The sequence below is a fragment of the Podarcis filfolensis genome, assembly GCF_964270895.1.
Source record: "Podarcis filfolensis genome assembly, chromosome: 14".
In the NCBI taxonomy this organism is placed as follows: domain Eukaryota; kingdom Metazoa; phylum Chordata; class Lepidosauria; order Squamata; family Lacertidae; genus Podarcis; species Podarcis filfolensis.
In genome coordinates this window covers 4,796,827-4,818,343 of record NC_139616.1, presented here as the reverse complement: position 1 = coordinate 4,818,343, position 21,517 = coordinate 4,796,827, and the positions used below count along the sequence as shown (strand labels likewise).

The following is a 21,517-nucleotide window of genomic DNA, read 5'->3' as shown; positions in this document are numbered from 1 at the left end:
AACCCTTATTCATAGAACATCATGCAGTAAAATGCCCCCACTTATTGAGGCAGTCACATGATAAGCTCAACATGGCAGAATCAAAGGACACTGATCTTGTGTTTATGGAATGGCATAAAAATATTGAAAATAAGATAAACTTACGTCAACTTTAGCATCTTAAAAATGATTATTCATATTATTTTGTGCCAGATTTCAGGGCATATTCCACAAATAGCTTCAAAAATAATTTGAACAAGTTTGTGTTTGGAGTATAAGATTCCCCACCAGACTGGCCCATGACAGCCTCAAGGATTTGAGTTGGTGGGCAAGCAGGTGTTGTATTTATCTCTGGGCACAAACCTGCACTTAAGTGATGCATAGTCCCTTGAGTCCTGTGATACACGCTCGGATCCTGACTCTTTGGGTAACCATTCTAGTGAAGCGTCTGTATTGACATCACTCCTGTGCCTTGTATCTTTTCAAGGTTCCTCTTCAACCCTTCTGCCTGCTCAGATGAACATCTGATGCAGTTCAAGTTCCTGGGCATTCTGATGGGTGTGGCCATTCGTACCAAGAAGCCTTTAGATCTTCATTTGGCTCCCATGGTCTGGAAGCAATTGTGCTGTATCCCACTCACTCTGGAGGACTTGGAGGAGGTGGATCTTCTCTATGTGCAAACCCTCAACAGCATTCTTCACATTGAAGACAGTGGGATTACGGAAGAGAATTTCCATGAGGTAAGATAAGCAGTAAGCCTCTGTCCAACTGTTTCCACCTCCTGAAGTCAGCATGCTAGATGCTGCCATGCAAGCTCATGGCCCTGGAGTTGAAAGTCATATACTTAGTTTGGGGGCACTTGTAGAATGAGAAGTAAAAAGAATGCATAGTTGAAATCTAGGCTAAGGTGGAAATCAGTCCATGTGTCCATGAAATGATAAATATGGACATTTTGGAAGGTTGGCCACAACTCCAGTGTTAAAAGTGTTGTTCTTTCCAATTAGATGATTCCTTTAGATTCATTTGTTGGCCAGAGTGCTGATGGAAAAATGGTTCCCATAATCCCTGGTGGGAACAGTATCCCACTTACTTTTTCAAACCGAAAGGAGTACGTGGAAAGGGCCATCGAGTACAGACTCCATGAAATTGACCGTCAGGTGAGAATCTCAGATGTATTTATAAGATTTTCATTTATTTCAATAGCTGTTTATAATTTAAAAAATTCCTTGGTTTTGTGACTGCTTTCTATTATGAAGACTTTTATGTTGTCACTTTGCTGCATCCAGGGGTCCAGTGGTTTGCCCTCTGAAAGTTTATAGTCAAACAGGCTCTCATCTGGATGCATCCGGAATATAGTTTTGAAAAATATTTTTAAATGATACAGTAGAGTGAAGAAAGAGATTTAGCAAGATACCTCACAGTTAGTCTAATCTGTGCTGCTGGAGTATGCGAGCTCTTAAGTTCCACATCAAGACTAGTTCTTCCTGTCAGTGAGCTCTTTGAAGCTCAAAAGCATACTATATGAAATTAACAACAACAACACACTATGCTACTTCATTAACATTACTTGAGCCAACCAAAAGTGTTTTTAGTCTATGATTGCAATAATATAGTTCTCTCTTAGGGAAGTACTCCATAAAACCTGCTTCTTAACAAACACATGCGGAACTCAATGCATATCCTTTTTTGTTTTTGTTTGGTTTTTTTAAATAATATTTATTACTTTTATAGATTACAAAAAGGGAAAAGAAAAAAAGAAAAGAAGACAAAGGAGAAAAAGCAAAAGAGAAAAAAACAATACAATACAGTATATAGACAATACAAAACACAACCTAAACCCAAAACTAAACTAAACAAAACCCACTCCCTAACCTTAACCCTAAATAAAACAAAACAAAAACAATTTAAAAAACATACATCATCCCTTTTCCGTACTCTTTCATTCCCTTGTTTCCTCAACCTCCTCTCACCTCCCTTTTTGTATTCCACTTCTATTAATTGTTTCAGCAAATCCTTTCCATCTTTCTCCATTTTCTATCATATTGTAAATAACATATTTTTTAACCTTATTTTCCATTAAAACTAAAATACTTATATATGCTTAACTCCTTATAACATTTCTGCTAAGCCCATAAAAAATCATTCCACCATTTTTCTATCACTCATTAGTTTTACCATATGTCTATATATAAACTTTAAATTTTCCAATCTTCTTCCACTATCTCCTCTCCCTGGTTTCGGATTCTGCCAGTCCTTTCCGTCAGTTCCATATAGTCCATCAACCTGGAGATCTTATGTCCGAGGCTCTTAACTCTTTTCCAAGTCCCTTCTGCAGGTCTTCTTCATTTTCTTTAATGCTAAAGAGCAAATCTCGGGGAAACTCCAATCTATCAATACTTTTCTTCCTTCTGAACAGGTCAGCCAAATTTCCATAGTTGAAGCTAAAGTCCATAAAGTATTTCAGGACATATTTCAAGATTCCTCCAAATCCAAAGGCCCCCAAAACATCAATCTCCTCCAAGCCCAAGTCCATGTCCCAGAAGTCAGTTAATCCCTGCATAGAGGGATCTTTCCAACTTTCCTTCTTCAGTCCAAGCCGGGATCCAATCCTCAAAATCTGACTTTTCCTAGATTCAATCATAAAAGGCCTCAACTTATAGTCCTCAATTTGCTTCTGTAAAGCCACGGATCCCGCTTGTATTACTTTATGTTCAACAACAGCAGCTTTCTCCTTCTCCTCTTTCTCCTCCACCATTTGTCCTGCCAAAGTGTATTCCTGTATCAAGTCCTGAATTATTTCTGTGTTGGTGTTCGCTTTTTGACTCAAATTAGTCACATTCTGTTCCAAATTATCAACTTTAAAAGTCATGTCATCCATCTTCTTGTGAAGCTGTCCCAGCGAACAGCTTATCTTACATAAAACAGTCACAATGGCCTCTCCTGTCAACATTTTTAAATGGTCCAAAGTCAATCTCTGGTTCTCAGAATCCTTATCTACAGCGGGCAATCCCCCAGTTACACTCCTGTAACAGTTTCAAAAGCTCCCTCTAGAGGGAAACAGTCTCCACTTGTATCAGTTCTTTCAGGCACAACTCAAGCATTAAAGATAATTTCAATTTTCAGTTACTTTTCCTCCTTTTTAAACGCAGAAGAGTACAATGGAAACAGTATCTTACTCTTATTTAGCTAGCTGTCAAATCCGTTCTGTCAATGCACTCTCTCCAAACGTCATCTGGCAGCCCGTTCCCAGGTTCAGAGCAGTGGTAATTTGATTTTTCACTCACTCCTGCAGGCTCACTAGGTCCAGAATTTCCCCCCTCTTCTCCTGCTTCCAAGGGGGGTTTTGTATTTTAAACCAATGGAAATTTAATCCTTTGCCAAAAGCTTTCAAAGACTTTAGCTTGTAACGTCTTTGCTTCAGACTATTTACAAAAGCGGAAGGCGGACTTCCTGTTTAGGACCTTCCCGCTTCAGTGCCAAATTTAAAAATCCAATTTTCCGTTCTACTCACGGGTAGTTGTTTAAAATCCAATTGTCCACAGGAAAAAGTCAGCGCTCTCCGGCAACAGCAAATGCATATCCTTTTTTGGAATATCACTTGATCATTGACAATGAATCTAGTGTTGCTGTTTTTCTCAAGTAGTACATACGTACGTACATACATATATAATTTTATTTATATGCCACCTTTACACGGTTCAAACCATGCTCAAGGCAGCTTACAACTTGAAATACAGAGCTATGACAGAAGTCATAAACAAATAAATATCAAGAAATAGACAACCAAACTGAACAATTTGCACACAGCACAAAAAGATCTAAAATAGATACAAAAAACCCCCCAAAAGCTAGAACAGCAAAAGGGGGTGTGCAGCTTTTAACAACACTGCTGTAGTTACACACAAGGTCATACCATTTCTGGCCTAGCATTCCCTTTTTGAAGATGTATTTTAGTTATATGAGCTACCAGCTACCCATCCCAAAATGTGTTTTCACTGACTGTACTTCGGATTGTGTAGTTGCAAAGTAGAGATCTCTGTGCCGCTACTGAAATCCATCTCTCTGGGCTGCAGGTGGCTGCAGTGCGAGAAGGGATGTCGTGGATCGTCCCGGTCCCCTTGCTTTCTCTTCTGACTGCTAAGCAGTTGGAGCAGATGGTCTGCGGAATGCCAGAAATTTCTGTGGAAGTTCTGAAGAAGGTTGTACGGTACAGGGAGGTTGATGAGCAGCACCAGCTGGTACAGTGGTTCTGGCACACCCTGGAAGAGTTTTCGAATGAGGAGCGTGTCCTTTTCATGAGGTTTGTGTCAGGAAGATCTCGCCTGCCAGCTAACACAGCGGATATCTCTCAGCGTTTCCAAATAATGAAGGTCGACCGGGTAAGGTGCCACTTTTCCTCCTCTTTATTGCTGTCCTGTCTTAGTCTGGCAACAGAAAGCTAGTAATCACTAGACACTGAAACTTTTGAACAAGTAATATTGAAACTGAAGGTAGCCTACTAGATCTGGCTCAACTGACTTAGAATGTTTATGTAAATGCTAATCTTGAACTGACAATGCCTGTGCAGGAGAGTGGATGAAGAACTTCCTTTAGATCAGGGTCAGGGAACCTGCGGTCCTTCGGATGTTGTCTGTCTCCATCACCCCTAGCTACTGGCCATACTGACTGCGGCTGCTGGAAATTGGAGCCCAGCAACATTTGGGAGGCCCTCACAGGTTCCCTCCTCCATGCTGCAGATGAAGGCATTCAATTCTCACTTGAAACAAGGCTCCCTTGAGAAAAACCAGTTGTGGTGAAGCAGAACTTGATGGTGCAACGTGCCAAACTTAGCTATTCAAAGGACTAATGAAGTTGCCCAGCAAAGGAATGGGGCAGCAAACACCAGCCCTCAAGGAAGATTGGACTTGGGAGCTCTTTTTTTTAAGTGGTTGAGTCCCTATTGGTTCCATTGAGATCTTTTCCTCCTGTGTTCTGTTTGTGGAACCACTGGGGAGGTGAGAGATGTGTGGTGTTGGTGAAAGGCCTCTGATGGGGATCTACAGGAGAATGTGGGGTGGGGGGTGTCTTTCCTGTCATCCTATCACAATGACAGCTAGTTGTTGTTTTTGTATAGGATGGATCTAGATCTCGCCATAGAATAGAAAGTGATCTTTAGAAGCTGGGCTGTAGGCATCTCCCTTAGGGTGTATTTTTTTGAAATGGGGGAGAGGTAGTACAAATCATATTTCCAGTTTGGAAATCCCACACTCAACACTGCCGCCTCCCCCCCATGAGTTTCAGGCTGGCTATCTTGGTCCCCATACACTCCTCTGCCAGCTTCTGTCCTCCAGTATGTATGGCAAAGTGAGGGAGTTGGGAGGAAAGGATGGGAGGCAGGTACCTGCCTGAGCTGTCCCTGCATTGCCAATGCAAACTCTGGGAAGGGTGGTTTTTAGAAGTGAACACTGGATTCAGAAGAATCCCGAGCTTTGGGGTTGTTCAAGGGAAGGTATTTCCCCCCTTGAATATTAATATTAATATCAACAACAATAACAATACCATTAACACCAGGAAGAATAAAAAATATTGGGTCCCCAAATTTTCTGTCAGCATTGCAGGATCCAAGTATGTTTGAAAGTCTTCATTGCACAGAACTGGAAATACAGTGTTACCTGCTATTTCCTCTCACCTTGCCACTTGTTAATATTGGGAAAGAGGGACCTTGGAGCCAAGAGGAGCCTGCCTGGCTGGGCCTTTCTGACTCTTAAGAGGGTTCTTAAAAAAACAAACAGCCTAGGCTGCTTCCTTTTCTGCTTAACCGTCTTCCTTTCTCTTCCTCTCCACAGCCTTACGACAGCTTGCCTACCTCACAGACTTGTTTCTTTCAACTGAGGCTCCCACCCTATTCCAGTCAGCTAATCATGGCCGAGCGTTTGCGCTATGCAATCAACAATTGCAGGTCTATAGATATGGACAATTACATGCTGTCCCGAAATGTGGACAACGCTGAGGGCTCAGACACAGATTATTAACTCTGTGGACAAAAATCATCTGCCTTTTTCGCCCATGTCAGATTTCAATGTTGACACCATTTTATGGTAACAATAGATGTTTTAGGAACATAAACAGCTGCCACCTTTTTAGTTACTCTAAATGTAACAAAACTTAGGTGTGTTTATTTTTTTGTGACTGTAAACAAAAAAAATTGCAAAAAGTGAGATCAGTAAGGGTTTTCTCCCCCTCCCCCTCCCCCCATATTTTTGTTCACTTTTGATAAGTTTGCATGGAGCCTTTCTGGTGCATTTTTGTTGGGAATGGTACATTTTGTAAACCCTCCCAGTGAACATGAAGAGTTGTACATTGTGTATAATTGTTCATTAGAAAGGACAGTTTTACATGAATATTCATATATTTATTTTTGTTTTAATTTGAAATGCCTGTCCAGGGTTCCTTATGCAGAGAAAATAAAGCAAATTCAAGAACTGAACTGTGGTTTTGTCAATATTTGACATGGTGCTGACCCAGAACTGTGGCTTGCCATTTGGGTCTCCAGTTTGTCTTCCACAGTATATTAATTTCCTTAAATGAGGTTGACAGCTGAAACCGGGATGGAGGCTTCTGTAATCTGGCACATGAAACTACAGGACTTCCAATGAGAGCTGGAACATCAAAACAGGACATGTGCTTTGTTCACTCACTTTTGTCTTATGGCTCAACAATTAGTCTTAATTGTGCAGCTGTGGATGCAATGCTACTTTTTCTTACAGTCCCAGAGGAGTGGTAATCTGAGAGGGCTTTCAAAGGAAGGTAGTATAAAAGTAAAGAGTAGTGAAGAATTGCAGTTAATAGATTTACATCACTTGCACTAAGAGACACTGTTTAAGCCATTGTAAGGTAGCAATTTCCTTTGTCAGTTTTTGAGGTATTTTTGAGATTCCAGTAAATAAAGCAGCTGGGACCCTCCACCTCACACCAGCCCAAGGCTAGTAATGGTCAGGGAAGAGCTTGGTGTCAAACAGCTGGAGGAACCCAGTTGTTCCCTGCCCAAATGGAGGAAAAAATGCATTCTCACAACATCAAGAGCGGGTTCTTTCTGGATCTTACTAAGTAACCTTAAAAAAAAAAAGCACAAAAGCCAAAGCACTTTATGAAATTGAACACTTAATGTTCCCAAACCATCAGGAACTGTTCCACACCCCACACCCCACACCCCACACTTAACAAATTCCTCTGGCTCTGCAAACTTTTCAGTCAGCTGTGAGGTTGCTAGTTCTGAGTACCTAACTCCAGGGGTTTGCCATTCTCACAATTTAGTGAGTTTGTGCATGAGAACAGCCAGGTGACTGTATGCGCATGGTCACCATCTCACAACAGAAAGAGCACAGAGCCCGGCAGCTTCTCTCTTGGCTTAGTGCCACAGCAGCTTCTTGAACGCTCTTTCTGCAGGCGAGTTGCTGCCTGGCTTTTTGTCTGGGATCATGTCTGCACTTCTCTCTGCTTTTAGAGAGAGCAATGGCCGATTTTTACGGACTTGCTGCAAACCAGCCTCAGTTATATTCCTGCAGAAGTCCACATGTAAAATTTCTAAAGACGTAGCGTAGAGGATTACAGCTTCCAAAGTCCGGTCAGTTATCTGGACACAATTTTCAAGTTGGAGAGTGCTCAGACAGGAGCAGCTCATCAGAAGCAGCGTGATACAGTCGTCTGTGACATGGCCACATCCAGACAGCATCAAAGACAGCAAGTTGGGGCATCTGAAAGAATGAATGCTATAGGTTAGAAAAGTAAAACGTAAGCCACACAGTGCTAAAGTCCTCTACCCCTCACTCCACTGAAGCCAATTCAAACTCTGGTCCATATCTATATGAAGCAGAAAACACAGCACTATTTCAAATGAGACTTTATACTGACCATGTTCTCTAGGAGCAAACAGCCCATAGAATACAGTAATAAATTGCATTAACAATGGCCATTAATTTCCCTCTAACGTACAACTTCCCTGTTTAGGGAAGTTTTTAATATAATGCTGTATTGTTTTTAACACTTGATTGGAAGCCGCCCAGAGTGGCTGGGGAAACTCAGCCAGATGGGCGGGGTATAAATAAATTATTATTATTATTATTATTATTATTATTATTATTATTATTATTATTATTATTATTACAAAACCCTCTCCAAACCATGTATGTATAGCTATGGATAATGCTTCAAGCATCTAATCAAGTGGACCTTCTAATTCCAGGGCGACTAATTTGGGAGCTTCCGTTTGGTAATGATGATGATAATTTTTTATTTATACTAACAGCTAGAGGGCCATGAATTCCCTTTCCCTGCTCCAGAAAGCTTATGCCAGAATAAATTTTAATCCATTAGGTTCCACAAAACTGTTGCATTTGCAGCATCAGACCAATAGGGAATATCCCTCTGCAGCATCTCCCAATATTATAATCTAGCTAACCTCAAAATATTTAGAACATATCAAATATAAGCTAGTTAAACATACTGGGAAGGTTATTCCAACTTAAGTGAGGTAAAGTCATGCAAAGGTGAACCTGCTGGATCAGACCACAGACCTATCATCTTACAGCATTCCCTGCTTGCATTCTGCCCAGCAAGAGAGCAGAAGCCCTCCTGATGTTCCCTAATAACTGGTAGCTAGAGGCAGAATATAGCCATCACAAGTGCATGGAGGCTACTTCTCTGCCTTGCAGTCTTAGGAAGGCTTCACCATTCAGCAACCTAAGAGGAGGGTGCATACACAGATTGGCTACTGAAGCTTTTCTGCTGTTCAATACCAATCTGTGTGAATGGACCCTGTTAATGTAAGGGCATCTTATGCCCTAATATTTGTTAGTCTTTCAGCTGCTCCAGGAGTTGGGAGAATTGCTTGATAGACCTCAGACTGGCTGTGTAGAACAATCCATCCTGTGTAGAACCCCAATCCCAAAGAAGGGCAGTGCCAAAGAATGCTCCAACTACCACACAATTGCACTCATTTCACACGCTAGCAAGGTTATGCTTAAAATTCTACAAGGCAGGCTTAAGCAGTATGTGGACTGAGAACTCCCAGAAGTGCAAGCTGGATTTTGAAGGGGCAGAGGAACCAGAGACCAAATTGCAAACATGCACTGGATTATGGAGAAAGCTAGGAAAACATCTACTTCTGCTTCATTGACTACGCAGAAGCATTTGACTGTGTCGACCACAGCAAACTATGGCAAGTTCTTAAAGAAATGGGAGTGTCTGATCACCTCATCTGTCTCCTGAGAAATCTCTATATGGGACAAGAAGCTACAGTTAGAACGGGATATGGAACAAGTGATTGGTTCAAAATTGGGAAGGGAGTACGACAAAGCTGTATATTGTCTCCCTGCTTATTTAACTTATATGCAGAATTTATCATGCGAAAGGCTGGACTGGATGAATCCCAAACTGGAATTAAGATTGCCGGAAGAAATATCAACAACCTCAGATATGCAGATGACACAACCTTAATGGCAGAAAGTGAGGAGGAATTAAAGAACCTTTTAATGAAGGTGAAAGAGGAGAGCGCAAAATATGGTCTTAAGCTCAACATCAAAAAAACGAAGATCATGGCCACTGGGCCCATCACCTCCTGGCAAATAGAAGGGGAAGAAATGGAGGCAGTGAGAGATTTTACTTTATTGGGTTCCATGATCACTGCAGATGGTGACAGCAGTCACGAAATTATAAGACGCCTGCTTCTTGGGAGAAAAGCAATGACAAACCTAGACAGCACCTTAAAAAGCAGAGACATCACCTTGCCGACAAAGGTCCATATAGTTAAAGCTATGGTTTTCCCAGTAATGATGTATGGAAGTGAGAGCTGGACCATAAAGAAGTCTGATTGCCAAAGAACTGATGCTTTTGAATTATGGTGCTGGAGGAGACTCTTGAGAGTCCCATGGACTGCAAGAAGATCAAACCTATCCATTCTGACGGAAATCAACCCTGAGTGCTCACTGGAAGGACAGATCCTGAAGCTGAGGCTTCAATACTTTGGCCACCTCATGAGAAGAGAAGACTCCCTGGAAAAGACCCTGATGTTGGGAAAGATGGAGGGCACAAGGAGAAGGGGATGACAGAGGACAAGATGGTGGGACAGTGTTCTCGAAGCTACTAATATGAGTTTGACCAAACTGTGGGAGGCAGCAGAAGACAGGAGTGCCTGGCGTGCTCTGGTCCATGGGGTCACGAAGAGTCGGACACGAATAAACGACTAAACAACAACAATAAAGTACATAAAGGCTGCTTTAACCATATGATTAGGAAGTCTACACAATGTATGGAGTAGGTACAAAGACCTGTTAGAAAGAAAGAACCCATGCTGGGTTTCCCCACTAGAGGTGGTAGCAATAAAAGATCAATCTGGAGGAAAAATGGGGGACATATGAGGACTTACTGGAATGTAAGAATGACACTACCAGACTCAAAAATTGAGAGCTACTAACAGGAGTAGTCACACACTGGTTTCCGAATACTCAAGCAAGATATATAGGAGAGATAAAGAAAGAGGGTTTGTGGAAGGCGGGTCAGAGTTTGAAAAAACACTATTAGGAAGCAACAAGAAACTTACCAAGAATATACCAAATCCTATTAGAATGGGAAACAAAAGATGAGTTAGTGAAGGCAGCAGTGATACACTGGGCGTCGGATATTGGACATAATATCGAGCTATCTGCATGGGGAAAACTGGAAGACAATAATTTTTTTGGCATGTTACACAATTAAAGAGAATAGCCAAAAAATGACCTTACAGATGGTTTCTGACGTCCAGTAAAATCGCTAGAATGTACAAGAAAAGATCCAACTTGTGTTGGAAGTGTTCAGAAATAGAGGATATGCTAATTTATATGTGTGAATTGTAAATGTGTCCAAAAAAAAAAGGGGAGATGGCATATAACGAACTCAAAAAAAATTTAAGCTCACATTTTAAAAGAAACCAGAAGCCTTCTTAGAACAAATACCTAGGAAATACCAAACTGTACTCATGTATGCAATAACTACTGCACGAAGGTGTATCTATCGAATCTATCAACAAACCCTACATTAAACGTCAACTTCCCTTCCTCCCCTTCCATGGTTCATTCCAATTTCTCCTTTACTGTTGCATATTTTAATTACTCCTTATTCTTTCTCTTTCAGTTTTTCCTCCATTTATAATTTTACTGCTAAATTTATTCTAATCCTGCTAACATTTTAAGTTGCTTACAATACTTTTTCAAATACTCCATAATTTTTTCCTAATCTTCTTTAAAGACTTTTTGTTCCTGCTGTTATTCTATCAGTTAGTCTAGCATTAATTTCATCTGTCATTCTTCCTTTGTTGGTATTGTGCCCTCCTTTCATTTTTTTAGCGTACACCATTCAGGCTTCCGTTGTTGCATACATTAAAATATTTTTCAGATCATTGGGTATACCTGAACCAATTATTCCTAAAATAACAGCTTCTGGTATTTTTATAAAAGACCTTTTCACACAAAAAATCATTTCATTTTAAATCATCTCTCAGAAGCCTTTCACTACTTTACATGCCCACCACATATGGTAGAAGGTACCTCAATTTTCCTTACACTTCCAGCAGTATCTAGTTCTGACTTATACATCTTCGGCAACTTATTAGGTGCTAGATACCACCTATATATCATTTTCATACTTTTAAAATTATTATTATTAATACCCCACCATCTGGCTCGCTTCCCCATATAATTCTCTTTTAATGTATAACATGCAGTAAATTTTACTTCCATGGTTTATCCCATGCACTCAATTCAATATTATATCCTATATCCCTTGCCTTATGTATCGTTCCTGGTTTTACCAGCACATATTTTCTTTCCCACTCCAATAACAACTTATACATTCTAGAAATCAATTTTTCTGTGTTCTCTATAAGCTCCCTTTCAAATTGTGAGCTCTGATTCATAAAACCATTTTTTTAATTTTGAAAATTTAATTCAGTTGTAACCAATCCCTCGATGCTTCTGTAATGTCCTCATATTTCTTAATCTTTGCCTCTTGGTCTGTAAAGTTCAAAAACTCTGTGTTGCCCAGTCTCAGTCCATATTTCGTTTTTTTCAAGGAGACTGCTTCTATGGGTGAAAGCCATAGAGGTGTTTTCCTTTCCAGCAGGTTTTTGTATTTTTCCCCACACTCTGGAAGGAGTGACCTTTTTGTAGCTGTGGAATTAGTTGTACCTTGTCTTAGGCTATCAATAGTTAATCTTCCTACAGTGAAATGAAGGAGGGGCCCAAAATTCGTTTGCTTTAGCTGGACTGCAATAACATCCATTTGAAAACTGCTTGGAATAGCTGGCCAAGGTACAGCACATGCTGGAAATTCCAAAGCATAGAAGGCTGCTATGCTTGATTTGATTTTTTCACCTTAAAAAGATGTTGGAATGGTCCCACGGGGAGAAAATAAGGGATAAGAATAGGAAGAACCCTACTAGAAATATTGTATTGTGCTGTCTGTTACAATGATTGAAGAGTACTCAAGAAATGCATGTACAAAAGTACTGTGATTCTGATGCGAAACTGCAGAAAATCTAAGAGGCATTAGATCGTACAACTGCAGCCTATGCAACTCCCATCTATTACAGAAGCCACCCGTTTTATGAAGCATTTCACTGCCCAAGAACTTACCTGTTGCAAACTTGTTGTAAAAAGTTATTGACTATGTGCTCGTGGGTCTTGCAGATGTTCTGCTGCAAGGTGCTCTTCATCCAGTTCTCAACGTTGCACACTTTGACTTGGCTGGAATGCCAGCAGATGGAGAGGTGGCGCAAGGCTGGTCCCAGAACAAAGTTGTTCTTGGTCAGTTCTGCAGGAGAATGAAAATGCAGCAGAGGCCATAACGAGGGATCCTGAAAGACCCTGAACAACTTAACACAAGTCTGGGCTAAATTTTTCCTGCTCTTTTTATCCAAAAAGGAGAAGATGTGCAGAAGGCATTCCCAATTCATCTGTGTGATATGCATTGCCACTGAGTGGCTGTAGGGAGAAGGTATTGTATGTTTCAGCAGCAAGACAGGAGGCCTGAACGGCTTCCAAGTCACTTCTGGTCTCTTGCACAAATATGGTGTGGAATGGAAGCTATTTTTGGCTGCCAGCTGGCAAAGGCGTTTCAAAAAAGGGCAAGGATCAAGGGGAGGCTGGCTGCAGACTCAGTCTCTTCTCCCCGTGGAATGGCTAGAGCAGGAGCAAAATGGCTTAGTTTAGTCAAATCTTGCCTTAAAAGGATTTATTTGCCTCCGAGACTATTCATGTTTAGGAGGTGGTTTCTGCTTGTTTAGAGCGCTTCCCAGCCCACCCATCTGTTTATGTCACATGATGGATAAAGCCACTGCTTCCCCTGTAAAAGGTCTGAAGCTGGTTCAGATCATACCAGGGCAGCTCCTGATTTCAAAGAATGGCTGTGCACCAAAGGCAGCCCACATGGGGGAGACAGCCAAGATTTACACACCTTATAAATCCACCGAGATTCTACAATGCAAGTTTAAGACTCTCTGCTTCAAAGCTCTCGATGAGCAGCACCTAGTTTGCTGGACAACAGCTGGATGCAGTCATTACTTAGAAGTCAGTAGCTCTCAAATGATGGAGTGGTTATTGCTAGCTTGGGGGGGCAGGTTCTGTTATTTTTTGTTGTGAAGGTCTCATCATGTTGCAGAATGGGACACTTCAGCTACATAGTTCATGTATTTGGTTAAACAGAGATGAGAAGTAGAGGAAATTTCCAGAGACTTCCAAGAAATGATGAGAGCTCTGAGCTTTGTTAGGAGTTAAAAGGTTCACCCAGTCATTTGTGAAGTAGTTCTGCCCTCCTACCTTGCTGCCTGCCTGGATGAAAAACTACAGAACTGAAGCCCACCTTCCCATTGCTTGGGTGTGACGAGCTACTGCCAGCCAGAAGCTGCTTTAAGGCACCTGCTCTGGCACCCAAGGCTCCAGCTTGGCCTTTGTTATATTTAAACATCTCCAAGGACAGACAGACCCAGCCTGTGAGAAGAAAAGATCTGGGCAAAAATTAATCCATTCATCTCCTTTGTATCTTGAGGAGGGGAGGCAGCCGTATCGCTCCCTGTGTCCTCTTTGATTCATTATTGCATCTATATCTCACATTTCCTTCAAGAAACTGTCTTGCCCTCTTTTTACCCTCAGAAGCACCCTGTTTCTATCCAAATGTGATTTTGGTTTTAAATGCAGTGTAAGGTAGTCTCTATGGGAGTATATTGTATTTAATTATGGGGTATCAGAGTTTTTAGGGCGTTAACCAGGCTGGGATAGCTGGCTTGTTGGTTTTTGAATGTCTGGTGTAGATTTTTTCAATTTCGTTGTGCTGCATGGGACAATGACAATAAAGATTATTGTATCGTGATGTAGCCCAGTCACCCAGGGAACTTCTCTGCTGAGTGGGGACTTGAACCCTGGTCACTCGTGGGCTAGTCTGACACACTGACCACACGCCCTGCAAATGCCCATCTGGGTTCTTCATGAAGCACAACCCATAGCCCCAAGTGAAACTTATTCCCTTAAAAAGGAACAGAAACTTCAGTGGAGGTACAAGAGAATGGAAATGAAAGGAAGCCGGTCCTCTTGGAGCCCCTTCCAAGACCCCCTGCTGGGGGAATGAGAGGTCGTCATTGACTGGACAGGGGCTGTTCTACAGAAAGGCTCCACACAGCTGTTCTAAATGATCAAGGATGCAAACACACAACAGCTGACTAAAAGAAATAATGCAATCTTTGTATCGAGTCTGCAAAGGGGAGGAACCTACAAGAAATATTTAGCCAAACATACTCTGCGTACATAGAGATGCCATATGTCTGGTTTTTCCTGGACATGACCTCTTTTTCATGGTCAAAATTTCTCTCCAGGCAGAATTTATAAATTTGGCAAAATGTCCGGGTTTGGCGGCTGGCTGGAGCGAGGAGTTGTGCACGCAGCAGGGGAGAAGCGGCAGCAAAAAGGAGCTGTCAAATCCGGGCTCCTGCTGGAGCTAGTGTGCTTGGCTGGCAGGTTAGAGCCGCAACGCCAAAGCCACTTCCTCCTCCTCCTCCTCTTCCACACCACCCTCCACTGGTCAGACTTAGGGAAGAACGAAACATCGTTTGTGCGTGTGGAGCATGGGATTCCAGAGTGAGGGAGGCAGGCATATCCCTGGGGGAGAAGAGGGAGGAGAAGCCAGGCTCTGAGGCTGCAAAGGATCTTCCGCTGGAGCGCAACTCCTGTAGTTTGGCCTCTCCCCTGCCCCCCTGGCTGCATCGGGCCCTGGGCATGTGGCCTCTCGGTCCTTCTGGTCTCCCTCCTTAACTTAGCAGTGGTGAAGAGTTTTCTGGAAAATTATCAGTGCTTTAAACTGATTGGAATCTAACATTTTTGGCTTACATTTAGGAAACAAAACTGAAGTATGTCATGTTCTGCATAATGAACACAAACACTGGAAGATTTCCCAATAACCTAAAAGTATTAGAAATAATATTTAGGATTAAAAAATAAAGAAAGCTTACTTAATGTGGTTTAAATGTTATATTCCAACAGTTTCAAAGCATTACTAGGATATTGTTTTTCTTTGAGTAATTGTACATATTTTGATACGTGATTGTGCTATAATAAAATGTTAACCACTTAAATGTATGCATGTTTCCTTAGGAGGATAACCTAAGGAATGTGTCCTCTTTTTTTGCTCTTCAAAGTATGGCAATCCTGGTATACAAGTATGATCCAGTTCCGGCCTTGAAAAAAACCTGTTCCACCAGCTTTTACAAAAAGTTCCCTGCCAGCTTTCCTGGAGCTTTTCCAGGAACTTCTGTCAATTCTTACTTGCCCTGATCAAAAATGTAAATCTAGTTCATTAAAGGGCTCTTCTTCCAGAAGCTCAGGAAAACTGATTCTCACACAATGAGCACAGAGAGAAAAGACTTTAATGGCAAATCTTTCAGAGGAATATGTTCTATGAAGGAATTTGAATTGTGGCCAACAATCCCCTTCCGAAATGCTCAACAGTCCTCACCGAGGATTACACACAATATTTTAATGGCAAACAATCACAGCTATGGCACTAGAACCCCAAGGCCCCTCTCATGCACGCAGGCACCAAAGGGTATTCAAGATGCAAATCACCACTCCAGTGAGAGCGAGAGAGTGAAAGAGAGAGAATGGGGGGGGGGGAGAGAGAGAGAAAAGCACCACACTGCCATTTCCAACCAGTCACCACAAGTGCCTGAAAGTCTGACTGCCTCTTACCTTTGTAGTTGGGTCTTAGTTGCCTAATCCTTTTGTCTGTGGAATGGGAACACTGGTTCATCAACAGAACTTCCTAGGCAGAGCACCTTTGGGGTGGTGGGGGTGGACCATTTGTGAAGCAGACAGGCTTCATCTTGCAGGAAATGGGGTGGGTGGAGTGGGGGGTAAGACAGGGCATGGTTCCCAACAACTACACAGGGGAGCAACCTTTAATTGGGAAGTGTTGATAACTAGCGTGAACTAAGCCAGTGCTTTTTCAGAGAGCATCTCTGGTGCTTACCTATATTACCAGCTGCACATTCCTGCCCATAACTGTCACTGGCTGGCAGTGCTACACCTGGCAGCTGAGGTGGCAGAACTGAAAAAGTCCCCCCACCCTCCCCTTTAGACTCAGGTTATACAAACAAGGGTAAAAATAAAATACTAATCCAGGCGCAGTACACACTTTGACTGCTTCAAATCTGTCACTTTGACACGACTCACTGAGTATAATCCAGCGGATAAGGAAATCTCCACCAGGAAGAGAAATAACTTGTGTTGCCACAACTCACTGATTAGACATTTGCATTTGCAGGGGTGGGTGGAGCTAAATTAGGAAAAGGCTTCTTTGTCCAAACTGACGTGCCTGAGCCACCGCACAGCTGGCTTCAAAAACAGGAACAAGTAAGTGCATTGCATTTCAACTGCCACATTCCAAAAAGAAAGAAGGTCTTCACACAGGGGAAAGATACCATGACAAAAAAGGAGGAGGGGAAGAGGGAGGCAAAAGGTGAAAGAGAAAGGGGAGAAACGAGAACCAGACCCAGCTATTTAACATAGCCAATTTTTAAGAAAGGCACATTTACATTACTTTCTGAAGCTTCCTCCTTAATTCCAGCAGGAGCTGGTGCTGAGGAAATATAGCACATAATGTGACCTGATGTTTTCGCTCTGCCTCCTCACTTAAGCAGATGCTAATTCAGGGTTATAATCCCAGGGAACTTGATCATAACCCTACCATGGACCCTTTGGGCATCACTGAGGTTCATTACAAACTCCAGCGACCTGATTCTCTTCTCTAATTTGAAACCCTGGGGTGAGCATAGCACCACAAAATGGTGCTATAATTTCCTATTGGGTGTGTGAAAAAGCAATCAAGTATGTGTAAAGCACATGGGCACAATCTGAGGGGGCCAGCCTCTCCTCAAAATAGCCAGAGTTGCAAGAGAGCACCCTTCTGTTCATTTGAACTAGTCAATGAGAGCCAGAATCCCTGCTGGGCTGGGCTCCTTACAACTGTAAACCAAATCTGCAGCAACAAACCACAAGATGCAGAGCAAAGAAATGCCAACAAGGAACCCAGGATTGCAATGCTGCAACAGGGATTATTAATACTAGTGAAGACTATAGTCTCTACATTTGCAGTCACCCAAGACTGCTGCTTCCATGATACAGGGATGGTAATTTTACCTATTCCATTCTACCTTCAAGGCATCACAAGACAAAAGGATGCATGATAGTATTACGAGATGGATTATACACACAGTTCTAATCTTAATGGAAAGACTAGCAAATCCTGAATTTTCTCAGCTTTTTTATAGCTTAATCGCTGTAGAACACTAATCTTTCCTCTTGCTTTAAAGGAGAAATGAAAAAATGGAGTAAAATTCCTATGATAAACAATGAAGCCAGCTACCAAAGTACAGAGAATTTTGAAAGAAAGCAGCCTCCATAGACAAAGAGTAGCAGCGATTACATGGCCTGTTGAATGAGGCCACAATTCATACACTCCTTTTCTTTTTACAGGCAGCCAAACAACTGTCCACACATAAAGTGTTTGGTACAAGTCCTTGATCTTAAGAAAAAAAGCCTTCCCAGACAGCTGAAAGCCTCCAGACTATTTCATAATTAGGTACACAAATGTGCTTATTAGAAGGATTCAAGTTTCTTTGATGTAAATGTGCCTTCAGAAAGCAAACTCCAACATTGATATACAATGATATACAAAGTCAAACAACTAAAGTAGCTCTTGAAACTATATATAAAAATTGGGTTGAAGTAGCAAATGAGGTGTTTTTTTTTTCCTGGTATGACTAACAACAGTTAGCTTGTGTCCATGTTAACAAATCAAATACTCTACTACTGACAAAATAAAACCAGAACCCACAAGAAAAAAAAATGAAAAGTGCACAATGAAATCAAGAGTCTTGGATCAAGTATCTGTGGAGGATTGGAAATGTTTTGTCTGATGGACTTGATATGCACAGGGCAGGAAGAGGTATTAAAGTTTATCAGATGCTGATTTGGCCTGCCGGTCTACATAGAAGAGGATGTAAGCCTTGGCTTTCACCACCGTCTCCTCATCAGTCAGCGTCACGGTGCTGTCATTGAAATGGAACCATCGGCCTTCATGAGTCGCATAGGCTGTATAATGTCCAGAGCCAACCCTGAGAACATCAAGAAACATAGCATGAGGGAAATTAACTCACTGCTTTCTATTTTAAAAATAAGGTCATGGGGAAGGATCCTGGTTTTAGCTATTTCCCTCATCTTAAAATACTTGCCATGCCTCAACTGCCTTTTCCTGCATTGGATACATCCAACGCAAACACTGATATGAAACATTTCCAGAATGCCTTCTAATGCTCAGGAGCCTTAGGCACATAGCCATGCAAAGATAAACGCAGCCTGTTGGTGGAAGAGGTTCTCTCCTCCTGCTCACTCTCAAGACTGGGCTTATGCAAGTCTGAAGCATCCACTGGGAAAAGTCTGCACCTCTCCAGTCCTGCCTGCTCATCCATTGGGCGTGCTCTCCATTAGTTTGGTCTTCACTGCCTTACTTTTTGACTAGAATACTTCTCTACTTCTATTCCCAGCACTTAGTTAGCCAAGGCGGAAAATGACCGTCTCCTTAAATTTGCCAGCAGTTTAGCCCATAATCAACCAGCTAGGGTCTCCACAATGCCTGGTGCATGAAGCAAGAGTGGCTACCTCTCCCCATGTCATAGAGAAAAATAAATATGACTTATTTAGTTGATGCTGTTGGCTTATTCAGGAAGAACCTCCGGCCCTGTTTTTGCCAGAGGCTATTCAGCACTGCATTTTCTTTTTCTGTTGCTACAAGCAGAAGCCCTTTTGGGGTCATGGGACTTGCCCAGGGCCATGTAGCAAGTGGAACCCACATCTCAGGCCCAAGTCTAACAGACCAGCCACTAATCAGCCTACATCATTTTTGAGAGTGTAGCCTGGTCAGTTACAGTCAGACCATATAATGTGAAGCCAGCTGGATTGTAATCCATTCAGGTTCTTGGGAAAGAACCAAGATCCCAAACCACATTTAAATAGTTCTAATTCTGAATTATCTTTTTGTGTGTTAATTTGTGTGTCAAGAGGCATTTGTCTTCTAGATATGAGAGCTCTCCTTTTGAAAAAAATAACAGCTCCTCTGACAACAAGCTGCTTCTCACCTGGATGACTGCACTTTTAAACAAAATATCAAATGTGACCAGCTACCACTCATGTAGGAATTAAATGGATTTCCATTTCATTTAAGTAACTCAAATAAGATTGTGAAGTATAAAATTTCAATCAGGACCACAGACAATATTTTCAGGCAAAGCGTTGCATCTCTTTATTGATTTGTTAAACTTAAAATGGGAATTAATAAGATAAGCAAAGCTAACAAGGTCATTCTGCATAGATTAGGTTGACATAGCAAGGCTCCCTCTCTAGTCACCACTTCCAGTCGTTCCCATACATTCTTTTTCAATTAATGCTTGGTTCCCAGTGGAGTGATGCAGGTTTTACAGCAGAGAAGCCTTTCAATCATCAACTCAGAAAGGCAAAAGAGCCTTCAGGATCCAATCATACTCACCCTGAACCGTGGTGCACCACCACAGCTGCAAGGTCATACAGACAGCTTTCTGGACCACTGTTTTCTGGCTGCAATTGGGAGGGGGACAAGGAAGAGAGACAAGAGAGAAGAGGAATTGAGAATTTCCCAGCAGCATTCCAGGGCCCCTGACTAGCAGCTCCCCATGACAAGTCACTGTACCTCTAGCAAGTAACATTTCATGTCTAGGCCTCTCAGGGGAAACTCAACATACGTGTCCACTTTGTTCCTCAGATAAGCTGTCCAGTGAAAGCGTTTTAGATGTAAGCATAGCACCTGTGGAATTAAAAATGGCACATAAGCCGAAGGACATGCTACAAATTCCTTAATGGAGGAGTACTTTAAAAACAACAGACCTGCCACCTCCTCTGCATGTCAAGAGCATATCATAGCAAAGTAGCTGTCACATTTATATCCACATGATCCTTTTGCTTAAAGAGAAAATTCCAGAAATAAAACATTTCCCCTCCTCCCCCCAAAAGGCCCATATGCAGTAGCAAAAACGACAAATTACTACGGCTCTGAGATACAAGCTATTTTACCGCAGAATGAACACTGAAGCAACATCCCACTTCAGGTTTGGGGTGCGCAATCACTTTGGTCAAAGAGTGCACTTTCAAAGTGGCTTGTTTTGAAGAGATTTGGACCTTCTCTGAAGCAAATCAGGCATGAAAGAGAAGTTCATTTTGTGACTGACAGCTCTAACTTCCAACCAAAGAATGACTTTAGAAGGAATGTCTTCAATCACATAGGAAGGATGATAAAGTAATATGACAGACCTGTGCCACTGTTTTCCATTTCCCTCTGCTAGTTCATTCTCTTAGCAGCAGTAACACTGGAAGAGTGGTGGCTGGTTTTATTTGGGGGGGGGGGTTGCTTGTGATATGAGTATCTCCTTATGCCAATCAAAATCACTCTCTCACTAAGACCCTTCCTTTAAAACTCCAGTCCCTTGAATCCTAATTTTTAAATAATTCCTCTTGTCTGAGTCTGTTCTATCTTGAGTGTTGCTTATTATCAGGTAAGTCGTTTCTGCTCATCTCTAAACCCAGCTGTGCTGGCTGAGGCAAATAGGGAGCTGTAGTCCAAATTATATGGGAGGCACCAGTTTGCAGAAGGCTGAGATCCATAATCTTTTACAACTTTCAACTCCTAGATCTCACCTTTGGTAGTTTCTGGATCCAAAATTTCTTGGTGGACTTCTGCTTCTTTTTACATTTGTGGCACATATAGAGCTCTGTTTCATCAAGTTCTTCCAGGTCTGTAAAACTGCGAAGACAATCTAGAACAATTGAATTGACATGATTAAAGTCATTTCCTCTGCTTTTTGACTCATCCCTCTAATGATCTAAATAAAAATACTGATGAAAGAGGCAAAAAAGGCAATTGATATATGCAGATGGCAAGGGTTTAAAAAAACACC

General features: G+C 41.8%; 3 protein-coding genes across 54 annotated transcripts in view; 1 reads left to right on the top strand and 2 right to left on the bottom strand.

The window, feature by feature from the left end:
• Positions 1–6,445, top strand: part of HERC1 (HECT and RLD domain containing E3 ubiquitin protein ligase family member 1) — a 110,206-nt gene extending 103,761 nt beyond the window's left edge. For all 50 annotated transcript variants that reach the window (XM_083586041.1, XM_083586030.1, XM_083586040.1 and 47 more), the window contains 4 exons: positions 467–719; positions 984–1,136; positions 4,053–4,358; positions 5,805–6,445. In XM_083586041.1, coding sequence (XP_083442167.1) covers positions 467–719; positions 984–1,136; positions 4,053–4,358; positions 5,805–5,990 — 898 coding nt within the window. In that variant the 3' untranslated portion in view covers positions 5,991–6,445. The remainder of the gene's footprint in view (positions 1–466; positions 720–983; positions 1,137–4,052; positions 4,359–5,804) is intronic.
• FBXL22 (F-box and leucine rich repeat protein 22) lies at positions 6,349–15,731 on the bottom strand. Its single transcript, XM_083587060.1, has 2 exons — positions 12,624–15,731; positions 6,349–7,712 (listed from the first exon to the last, which is right to left on the bottom strand). The coding sequence occupies exons 1-2, from the start codon at positions 12,956–12,958 to the stop codon at positions 7,367–7,369; spliced, it is 681 nt and encodes a 226-aa protein (XP_083443186.1). The 5' UTR covers positions 12,959–15,731; the 3' UTR covers positions 6,349–7,366.
• Positions 15,732–15,883: 152 nt separating this feature from the next.
• Positions 15,884–21,517, bottom strand: part of USP3 (ubiquitin specific peptidase 3) — a 39,518-nt gene continuing 33,884 nt past the window's right edge. For 2 of the 3 annotated variants that reach the window (XM_083586692.1, XM_083586693.1), the window contains exons 12-15: positions 21,258–21,376; positions 20,257–20,370; positions 20,077–20,144; positions 15,884–18,649 (exon numbers count right to left, since the gene is read on the bottom strand). In XM_083586692.1, the coding sequence (XP_083442818.1) occupies positions 18,484–18,649; positions 20,077–20,144; positions 20,257–20,370; positions 21,258–21,376 (467 nt within the window). In that variant the 3' untranslated portion in view covers positions 15,884–18,483. The remainder of the gene's footprint in view (positions 18,650–20,076; positions 20,145–20,256; positions 20,371–21,257; positions 21,377–21,517) is intronic. The other variant, XM_083586694.1, reaches the window with a different exon arrangement.

Excerpts from the sequence above, each read along its gene's own strand:
- FBXL22 (XM_083587060.1), bottom strand. The coding sequence starts at position 12,958 with ATGCATATCACACAGATGAATTGGGAATGCCTTCTGCACATCTTCTCC. Across the intron at positions 7,713-12,623 it reads TTACAACAAGTTTGCAACAG|ATGCCCCAACTTGCTGTCTT; the intron begins GTAAGTTCTTGG and ends TCATTCTTTCAG.